Raw genomic sequence first — 10917 nt, forward strand, 5'->3', positions numbered from 1 at the left:
CCCCCCTCCCTCGTATGTTGTCTCTAGTGTGCCATCTAAGACGTAGTCAATTTAAGCTACAAAACCCCTTATCTGGCCTCGAATAGAAGATTGCGTGGAAGAAGTAATACTGTTGTGAGTTTTAAAAGCCTAGCTCGAAATTTGTAAAAAATCTTACTTCACCAAAAACAAATTATTGCTCTAAAAGTCGATCGATAGCTGGAACCGAATACCCGATGCCTATTGCCCACGATACGAAATTGGCTGTCATATATTTGTATGTGTAACACTTACGGGAGTCGTTGTAGTTTTAATACATATCCATGATGGAGGGATAACCAAACCCCAACCTCCGACTTTCAAGGTAATTGGAGGCAGATTTTCGATTACAGCTTGTCCATTATAACCCATTGAACAGAAGTTGATCACCACAATAAATTCTTAGTTTCCTGTTAGAAATTATTGTTTGTTTCCCATGCAACACTTTAAGTGAAATATGGGACGGGGTTCCAAAGCCTCTGCGTACTTCCTTCCACCCAGCGCCCTACCGTCCCGTGGGGGTAGGCAAGCCGCCCAGATGAGTGCGTGCTGCACAGCAAATAGGTCATCCAGAAAGAACGTTCGTCATTTACCGTTACGAACCACCCACGTCCAGCCCCTGCAGGCTCTGATAGCGCCTGGTAGGTAGGCAACATCTTGCCTGCTGGGCATGCGTGCACGGCGGGGTGGCCTACCCCGAGTCTCGCAGGCGCCGAGCTGCCGTAAATCGTCAAAAATGAATCGGAGAAAAACGGACGTACTTTCTGGACGATCCCATACCTACACAACTAAAAGGGTTTTGGGCTCGTCTCGAGGCCCATTACGTTTCTTTTCGTTACTCTTTCAGTTTCGAGCTTCGTCTACGACGGCGATGAAGCAGACGCGAGCAAAGCGCGGTGATCGGCTGGTTGAGGTGGTGGGTGAGGGGAAGGGAGGGCGGTGGGTTGTGCAACGCGAGGTGGATGCGCCGTTGCGGTGCGCCAGAGCCGCTGGTGAGAGGTGGGAGGGGAGGGCGAGCGAGAGAGAGAGAGAAAGGCCCCGCGGGCCGCGGGCGCGCAGTGGTGGGGCGTGGTGGGGTGGGGTGGGCGGGCGACAGGCGGTGGGAGAGGTTGGTTGAAGGGAGGGGAGGGGCCGCGCCGCGCCGAGCCCAGCGAGCGAAAGGCGGGCGAAAGGCCGCTCGGGCGGCCACCTCCTGTGCGCTCTGCGCTCCTGGCCACCATCTCGCCGCCACTACTTCCGCGGCGACACCGACGAGTGATGGATGGCTGCCCCGCCCAGCCCCGCCCTGCTCCGCCCACGCCCGCGCCACGGCCGCCACCGCCACGACCTCCGTGGCCGCCGCCGCCGCCGCCCACCGCGGGGTGGTGGGCACCCGCCCGGGCGAGCCGCGCCGCGGTGCAGCCGGCCTCAGAGACCGCGCGGGCGGCCGCGGCCACCTCCTGCCGACTGATGCGCTCCTGGCACAAATCGAGGGGGAAACACACTCGCTGGATTTTCGCGAGCCCGGGGGGACTCGCTGTCGCTCTGGTGGGCCGCACCGCACCGCTCCGCAGCCCGGCCGCGGCCGCATTGAGAGGCCGGGCCGCAGGCAGGCCCGGCCCCACCGCCGGGACTTGACTTGACTCCACTACTCCGGCTCGCCCCTGCCCTGCCGCGGGTGCGGCGCGCCACCGGCGGGCAGCAGGGGGGCCAGGGGCCGGGGGCCGCGGGCCGGGGCCTGCCAACCTCGCCCGGCCCGACAACTTCACCCAAACAATCTCGAGGCGGCTCGGTGCTGAGCGGGGCCGGGGTTGGTGTTGGTGTCCCTGACTGCGTGGCGCTCTAATTGTCACCGCGCCATGTCGTTATAAGGGGGTGGGGGCGGGGCGCGGACGTCAGCGCCCCGGGTGGCTTTTGTACGACTTGCTTCGGTCAGCTCGTCGGAGTGACCAGCCTGTCGAAGTGAACCCGGCCGTAGGAACGGGTATCTCCCGGTGAATATCGCCGTCCTGGATGCCGTCGTCGTTGGCAGGCGGCGGGGAATGGGGGAGGAGGGTGTGCAGCAGGGCAGATGAGATGGTGGGGGCCGGGCCGAGGGGAAAGGGAGAGGCAGAGGACGGGGCGGGGCGGGGCTCGGTGCACCATGGCGATGGCTAGGATAGAGAGGAGGGGGGAAGAGAGAGGCGGGAGAGAGGCGAGGCAGCAGCAAAGCCCACGGCAGAGCCCCGTCCGTCCCAGTCCAACTCCTCGGCGTTGCTGCAGCCCGGCTACCAATTCGCGTCCATTGGGGCACACATTCTCACCACGAGGTGGTGGTACGTCTTTGACGTGGCGGCGTCGGCAGCGCCCCCCGTCCGCGGCGGTCGGGTCGTCCAGCAGGGGGGCGTTGATGAACCACGGGAGCTCTCGGCACAACTGTTCGGGTAATTTATTTCCAAGTGACGGGCTGTGAGTAGCACTAGTCGGCCACGCTTCAGGTAACCACCCCCTCCCCCCGCCGAGGGTTGGTGTTAACCATAAATCGCTACAATCTCAATTTATGGCGATTTCTCGCGCGATATGACTAATCTCAACGACTTGGGAAAGTTTAAAGCCCTTACCGAATTGAAACTACTTTTGCTTCCTTGCCTGTCAGTAGTAAGGGTGGGAAGAAAAAGAGGGAAAATATGAGTGATGATAATTACAGTACCTCGCGTTAAATACACTGTGGCGCGGGCTAATTTTGTGGACAAAGCTACCATGCGGCAGCCACGGTAAGTACCGGTGGTTTCTCTCAATTTGCACGAAAGGTGAAATGTTCTCGCCAACCCCATGTGTGGCGCCGCGCCACGCCCCGCCACGGCACAGGAATGCAATGCAGCCAGGGCAGAAGCACGGCGCTCTGCGGGCGCGGCCATCTCCTTGCGCCGCTGCTAGCCGGGGCTCGGAGAGCGCGGCGAAGAAGACTAACAAGAAACAACAACGACTGCAGAAAGAAATAGAAAAGTGAGTGGATTCGGGCGGCGCGGCGTAGCCGTGCGCGAGGATGGCGCGGCTCGGGCTCGAGCTCGGGCCGGGATGAACCGTTCGTTCGCCTCGCTTCGCCTAGCTTCCTCTCTCCTCTCCGCGGCGAGCGCGCTCTCTTTCTCTATTCTCTCCTCTTTAACCACCTGTCAGGGAGGAAGGCGCGGAAGGGCGGGCGGAGGAGGGGGAAAGGGGAGGCGCCGCCGCCGCCAAGTCGCGCACGAGGAGGAAACTCGAACACCGCGAGGCTCACCTCCTGGGCGCTCTGGCCGCCCGGCCGCTCACCGGCGCAACAGAACAAAACAGTCATAGTAAAAGAAGAGCTAGTCCTAGACACGCCCCCTTCCCCCTTCCCGAGCAGCGCCCCTCCTCTCTCTCTCTCTCTCTCTCTCTCTCCTCGCGGCTCGCGGCGGGGACACTGCAGGATGAGCTGCCTACCGAGCGCGGCGGCCCGCGGACCCGGCCGCGTCGTCCTTACCATGCCGAAGGTGTTGGCGTATCCCACGACGCCGAGCATGTGGGACGCGTCCGCCTGGGTGTAGCCGTTCTCGATGAGGTGGTCGGCGAGGTAGAAGTAGGGCACGACGAACCACGTGTAGAGCAGCGTCGTGCCCACGGACATGAGCAGGAAGTGCAGCTCCAGGAAGAGGGAGAAGTCCATCATGGCGCGGACCAGCTCCACCGTGGTCGAGTACCAGCGCTGCGCATGAGGGTGGCGTTAGTACCTGGTGCCCCCCACCCCTAGCTGAGGCCGGCGTGGGGCGGGAGCTCCACGAGGAACGCACCCACGCGACTTACCCGCTCCTGGCTGTCCTTTTCCCCGCTGCCGCCGAACAGCGGCGGGCAGCACGACTGCCACGAGGAGCGGCCGGGCACGAAGGAAGACTTCCTGCGCCGGTGCAGCGCGAACGAGGCCGCCGGCGCCGGGTACAGCGGCGTGCCGGGCGTCGTGCTGAGGCTCACCCTCCGCCTGAAGCAGGGCAGGCTCTCGGCGCGCAGCGGGCTGCTGCCGAACGGGCTGGACGAGTTGCAGCGGCGCACGTGGCCGTGGACGTGGCCGTGCACGTGTCCCGGCATGTGCACGGCGCCGGCCACCACGCCCGCCACGGCGCCCGCCACCGAGCCGCCCGGCACCAGGGGCAGGTGCGAGGGGCGCACGGCGGCCGGCCCGGGTAGCAGCGGCGTGCTGCACACATGGCCCGTCACGTCGTCGTCGAGGCCGTACTCCGGGACCTCCAGCTCGGGTATGGTGTTGAAGGCCAGCAGCGGGGCCGGCGGCATGCCCAGCCCGCTCGGGCTGATGGGGGTGCTGGGCGTGGACGGGGCGCTGACGGCGTGGCGTGGCAGACAGGCGCTCATGCTCGCCAGGTTGTCCTCGGACCGCGTGGCCATGGTCATGGGCCGCGTGTAGGGCAGGCTCTTGGCGACGCGCGACAGCGGCACGGCCAGTGGTGGCAGCGGCGGTAATGGCGGCAGCGGCGCCAGGGGCAGCAGCTCGCTGGCCTCCGACGCCCCGTCGTGCACGACCGACCTGGAGCCGTCCTGGGCGGACCCGCCGCGACCCAGCGCGCCCCGCCGCCGGCCGCCGTGGGCAGCCTGCTCGGCCAGCCACCAGGAGGGGTCCCTCATGATCACCCCGCACAGGCACAGGTTGAGGAAGGTGCCGGCGAGCAGGAGCACCGTGCCGCGCCAGCCGTACTCCGAGATGCAGTAGTTGGTCATGGGGGCGTAGATGAAGGTGCCGAAGCCCGTCCCCGCCGCGCCCAGACTCATGGCGAGCGTGCGCTTCCGCTCGAACCAGAAGGCGATGCTGACAACGGCGGTGATGAAGCAGAGGCCCAGGCCCAGGCCCGCCAGGACGCCGAAGGTCAGGTACATCTGGCCGATGGTGGACGCCGAGGACGCGATCACGAAGCCGATGGCCGAGATCACGCCCCCGACGATCGTCATCGCGCGGCAGCCGTACCTGTCGACAGTGAAGACCCTCATGATGTCCACGGACTCCATCACGATGACGTGAACGCGCCTGGCTGCTGTGCGCCTCTCCTACCTGTCCACCATGGCGCTGGCCACCGGTCCGGTGAGCATCGGAACGGCCATGAACAGGCTGCCGATCCACGCCGTGTCACTGCGGCTCTGGCCAAAGTACCGCAGGAACTCGATGTAGAGCAGTCCGAAGGAGAAGGAGATGCCGTCGCTGGCCATGTTGATAAAGAAGGCGGCGGCAACGACGGCCCATCCCCAGCCGCCGTCGGGGACGCGGCGTCCTGCCGTCTCATCCACGCCTTCCACGACGACAACGTCCGTGTCCTCGTCGCCGTCCTCCACGTCCTCCTCGTCGTCGTCATCCTCTTCGGCGCAGTCCTCGGCCAGGTAGCAGTTTCCATCGCCGTGGTTCCCGTTGTGCAGCAGCACCAGGGCGTCCTTGGCGTCCTTCCCCTCTGGCACGGACAAGCTGCTGATCTTGCGCACCTTCCTGGCTCGCTCGTGGGGCTCTCTGCGCGACTCCCCGTCGACCGTCGTGTCTCCGGAGACGACATCCCGTTCCCGGCTACTTGAGAGGGAGATCACTGCCCCTTGCTTCCTGGAACCGTTGGCACCGCATGTCATTTAAAACTTTTTGAAAAAAGGAAAAATAAAAAAACGGATCCTTTCAGCCTGACAGGTCCGGGGTAGGCAACCCGCACTCACGTGTGCGTAACGGGACTGCCTACCTCCGCCTCGTCCAGGCGCCCGGGCCGGGCGGGCCGGCGCCGCGTGTACCTACCGCAAGGGGAACTCGTGCACGCGCGTGCGGGCGGTGCGGGCGTTCAGCTTGTTGTGCTCGTGGACTATGTTGAGGGAGGACAGCGTGCTGGCGTGGCGCGGCGCGCCATCCTCAGCCATCATGGCTCCGGGCGCGGGCGGCTCGACCCTGCTCTGCGAGGCTCCTCCTTCTCATCCTCGTCGTCGTCCTCGAGCAGGATGCAGTCGCCGTCCTTCTGCGGGGCGGCACGAGAAATGCAACAAACTGAGTATTTTTCGGGTGCGACCTCACCGGTGGTGGGTATGCCGCGGGTGCATTCAGTCAAAGACTTACATGGAACACTCACTGGGGAGCGGCGCGCCGCCGGGTCTGCGGGCCGCCGAGGACGCACGACGGAGCTTGGCGCCGAGGACGCTCTGGGCAGAGACCAGGGGGGGACTTACTTCTCACGAGGAGGCGCCCTCCGCGCCAGGAGGACGAGGGAAGAACGGGCTGATAAATCTGTAGTGTGACACCGCTGTGGTGTTGTAGGCCCGCGCGCGCCCGCAGCCGCTGCACTTGTCTGCCACGTTAATCTCTTATCACAACAGCTCAGAAACGGCAAACACAATAAAATTCAGCCGCGCCTCGCTCCTCAACTGTCGCGCGCTATGTACATTTTACCCTCTTTGCCTGTGACCGTACAAAGTTACACGGGCCCGAGACCCGAAACGTCTCAAGACTGTTAGGACGGGAGGGCCCCGCGAGAAGTAATCCCAACCGCCTCCGACAAGTTCGGCCGAACTCACGCGTATCGAACAAGTATAATCGCGTTATCAGCGAGCAGCGAAACCGCCAGGAAACACTTGGACGCAGTGAATGCGTTGTGCCGATCCGGCTTGACCCGCCCCACTCATCGACCATGATAGCGAGTTTCGGAATTTTCTGCCTGCGAGTTAGCGGGAAAATTTAAACAATTCCAACGACCGGGAATGCTTCACACTATGGTTGCTCGGTGATTCGACTTCCGACACCAGCGACGGCACACATTTTATCCGGAAGGCATTAGCTCACCGATCACCCCGCGAGGCTGGTACCGCGAGGGGCTGGGCTGGGCGGGGGAGCAGCCCGTGCGCAGGAGGCGCACACTGACGCCGCGGGGGCAAAGACAGGAGGGCCTCGGGCTCGGCTCGACTCGACTCGACTCGTCGCGGGGCTCCTGGCCGCGGACGTGCGAGGCGTCTGAAGTCTACTCTGCCGCAAAACTGCGCCCCGGCGGGTCGGGCACCGCGATAAGGCCATCAGGGCCCCCTCGCCTTCCCCTCCACACCGCCACCTTGGCGCCGACCAGTGCTAACGGCGTGCACTAAGTCCTTAAAACATATCGCTTGCGAAATATGCGTGAAACTATAATGTTCTCGTAATTCGTTCAACGTTATCGTCGCTAGGGTTATGACAGCTGCGACAGAAATTTTCAGCGATTAGCCATTAGCCTGTCCCGATGCCCGTGCACGTCCCTGCGGGGGGCACCCCCTCCCTCCCTCTCCCCTCCCTCTTTCCCCTCCACGCCGAGACGCGCCTCCCGCTCCTCCGCTCCCCGCCCCGGCGTGGCATCGCCGCGGTCGAGGCAACAACAAAACAACGACCGACACCCCGCGCCGCCGCGCGCCGCCAGCGCGCCGAGGATCGACGCCCCTGCCGGCCCCCTGCCTGCCCCTGCCCGTCCTGTCCCAGGTTGACCGAGCCCGAGCCCGAGCGAACGGGCAGCCGTGCGGGCGCGACCAGTCCGCGCTACCTCCTCGGCGCGGTGGCCGCCTGGTGGCCGCGACTATCGCCTAGCGAACAGAGCGAGTCCCGGCGCAGGAAAACTATTCTAGAACAGGGAGGGAGAGGGGGATCGCGGGCCCCCCTCCACGTCTCTGCGACCGCGCCGAGCGACCTGAACGCCGAGGCAGTCCAGGACACTCGCTGCACCTTTGCTCTAGCCTGTCGTTGGCGTAGTCGTAGGGCAGCGGGTCACATCTAGGGGATGGATGGAAAGAGACAAACGCCCGCGCATGGCGACGCCCGCGCCCGCTCCAGGAGAGTCCTGGCTGGCCCTGGGGCTTGCGGTCGTCATCTGGTTTCTGTCCGTTTCATCCGGATGGCAGTCGTTTGAGCCGCAGCACAACAAATGGGCTCCTCAGGCTCGGGCCGCCGGCCCATGGTCCACCCGTCGCACCCGCACCTCCCGCCCTGCCCCGCCCGCCCCCACTCGGAGCGGCCAAACGATGTGTTGTGTTGTGAGGTTGTGAGCCACCGCGGCCCGTAAAACCGTACACAAGTTTACCTCATGAAATGGCGCCGTCTGCTGACACCGTTGACGTCGCTGACGCAACCCGTCGTCACGACCAGATCACGCTCTTCGTCTCGTTGTCACGCTCCCGCCCAGGGCTTGGCCGATGCACTCGTGTCACGCCCGTTACGCACCACACGCGGGCGGCGGGCACGACTGCGTCACGCGGTTACTTCGTCACCACATCGCTCACGTCGCTGCGCCCCGCTCCCGGTCGTTCACAGGCCCTAATCCATATCAGGCCTAATAGGCACCAATCCCGCACGCATGAGCCACGGCTTGGCGCGGAGGAGGCAGCGGCCCGCTGCACCGGGACCACCGGGACGCCCTCTCGGCGCGAGGCGGCCGCAGGTCCACGTCGTCTCCATCCTCGTCATCAGCCATGTCCGCCGACCGCCAGCTTGGGCATGGCGGCTCTGCCTTCTGCGCGGTCCAGTCCAGTCGAGGCAGCTCTCCCAGCGGCTCGCCCCGCGGACGTCCTGGCTGGCGAGGACCTCGTGGGCTGCGGCGGGGCCGCGCGTGCAGCAGGTGCCCGGGCACGGGGGCGCAGGGCGCACCAGGCGGCCCGTCCTGCAGGAGCCCGGCACGACGGCGCACTGCACTGCCCTTTCCTGTCCGAGTTAGGCGAACTGCGGGGTGGCCAGGCCTAGCCGCGATGTCGACGGGCTGCCCGAGCTGCTCCTACTGCTGCCTCTGGATTATCGCCTTGGTCGCCTCGCGGCCCGCGGCCCAGGATGGGCCAGCACCATGACCGCCCTCCCCTCCCCTCCCGCTATCTCTGCACCACCCTCTCGCCCCGTCCTCTCCCTCCTCCACACGATACCAAAGGCATCGGCGTCCTTTACGCCACACACAGCCCCAGGGAGTGGGGGATGGACAGCCTGGCGCACAGACCGTAGGCTTACCCGGGCCCCGCCCCCGCCCCCGCCCCTCCCTACGCTCTCATCCGACCGGCTGAATGGACCACCAAGCCCTATTTGCCCTCTCTCTCTCTCTTCCATCCGAAGCCCTGCCGCCTGGTGGGCCATCATTTCTCATGTTGTCAACCTATAGCCCCTCTCCCACTTTCTTCGGTCTTGCACACTTGAGCCCCCTAACCAAATCAAATTAATTTTGAATTCAAACCAATGAAACGATGAAAATGCAGGGTTGTTTCTGGGTAATGACAGTACCACATGTACGTGTTGACAATTTTATTTGCCTTTTCCTTTTCATCTCACATTGAGAGTAAACAGAGTATAAACCTTTTAATTGCTTACATACTTTCTCTAAATATTTAGTTCACTGTTCAATTATAAAAGATGAAGAAAGGTAAAGTGTGAAAAAGATATCATTATTCAAAACAGAACTAAAGCACTATTTCTAAAAAAATTCTACCATAAATATACTTACACATTACATAAAACTTTACATAAAGGGGTTGTACTACATCACTTCACACTATGTCATAGTCATAAACTTACAGCCAAATAAGTACGTTTGATGCCAGTACATAAGAGTTAAGTGATATTTATTTATAATACATTTTAAAGAATATATTTTTAAGTCACAAAGGCCAGACTAGGCATCAGATTTGACTATTTCCTCAAAGTACTCTTTACAGTTCAGTCCTATGAAGTTTGATTAAAAGCTAAAGGTTAGTTGTTGAGGAGGAAGAAATCAAAGGGTTGATACTATTAGTCTTCAATATGCTAACTTTCTTCCATTCCATTATTCCATGAGCTTTTACGACTCCTTACACATGCTCTCACTCTGGGTTCCCTGCCATCAAGTGTATTTCCCTTTCAAACATAGGTTTCATATGCAATAAGATATTTGTATTAGGCTTTTACAAACATAAATTTGAGCATCATCTTCACTCAAAGAAATAATGAAAAGTAGTTGGGATATGCAGTGAACAGCATGTGGTAGTTTTTATACCATGAGAGACATTTTGAAAAGAAGCTACTATCAGATCAAAACTGAGATAAAACAGCATAGATAATTTCCAGTCATACAATAACTTAAAAATCAGTGTGCGCTCCATGTTGACCACCTTTTAACTTTGCAATTACTTTAATTGAAATAATACTTCTTCAATCAAAAAATAATATACTATACACTCAAACAACAACAGCAACAGATTAAAACACAGAAATAGGAACTACAGGGGAGGCGGCTGTGCTCTGCTCAACCTTGAGTATACATCAATGATGTATCTTCAATTAACAGTGTCAGGTGAAACATTTATATTCCGCTTTAACCAGAATAGGATTTGTGAAGCAGGTGATCAGCACTAAATGATATTGTTGCTATAACATAAAAAAACAAAATAAAAAAAAATAGCAAGGATAAAAAATGTGACTATGAAGCATAGAAAGGTAAATCACTATCATGTTCCCACCAGCATAAAAGAGTGTATCAAAATAGACAAGCGTGACCTACTGCCTCTTGCTGTACAATATCTACTAAATTAAATATAAAATGGTAAAAATTTTACTCAAGATTCACAACCAACACACACTCCTTAATATATTCACTCAATGAATGCAATTCTGAACAGTGCCACATTATCTCAAGCCTTCAATGCTATGATTTTCAAGAACGCCAGAACTGCAATACAGTTACAACCATACTAGCACTCAAGTTGTTGTCCATGTTTCATACATAAATATATTGGAAAACAATAAAATCAAATCATCATTCAAACTTCAAACTAATATACTGTTTGTAATAAAAATGGAAACGAAGAAACAAATAATGGAGGAAAAGGGATGCAAATTAGCACAGCTACTCCAAGTCTATAACAATGCAAAGTAAGAACAACCCTAAAAGGAAGCTGAATCTATTATCCAGCAGTTCCTTCATTTTAAAAAGA

The 10917-nt window shown here is 59.5% G+C and overlaps 2 protein-coding genes across 11 annotated transcripts in view; both read right to left on the bottom strand.

Moving 5' to 3' along the window:
• The window catches only part of LOC113218054 (uncharacterized), a 14346-nt gene extending 5629 nt beyond the window's left edge, over nucleotides 1–8717 (bottom strand). Inside the window, exons 1-6 of one of the 9 annotated variants that reach the window (XM_052275544.1) lie at nucleotides 8055–8717; nucleotides 6093–6162; nucleotides 5768–5981; nucleotides 5051–5584; nucleotides 3799–4966; nucleotides 3479–3700 (exon numbers count right to left, since the gene is read on the bottom strand). In XM_052275544.1, coding sequence (XP_052131504.1) covers nucleotides 3479–3700; nucleotides 3799–4966; nucleotides 5051–5584; nucleotides 5768–5889 — 2046 coding nt within the window. In that variant the 5' untranslated portion in view covers nucleotides 5890–5981; nucleotides 6093–6162; nucleotides 8055–8717. The other 8 variants (XM_026438231.2, XM_026438228.2, XM_052275543.1 and 5 more) reach the window with 8 other exon arrangements.
• LOC113218057 (monocarboxylate transporter 14) overlaps nucleotides 1–10917 on the bottom strand; it is a 21373-nt gene that overhangs the window by 4301 nt on the left and 6155 nt on the right. The window lies entirely within an intron of this gene.

This window comes from Frankliniella occidentalis, unplaced genomic scaffold, assembly GCF_000697945.3.
Source record: "Frankliniella occidentalis isolate FOCC.00 unplaced genomic scaffold, Focc_3.1 Scaffold661, whole genome shotgun sequence".
In the NCBI taxonomy this organism is placed as follows: Eukaryota; Metazoa; Arthropoda; class Insecta; order Thysanoptera; family Thripidae; genus Frankliniella; species Frankliniella occidentalis.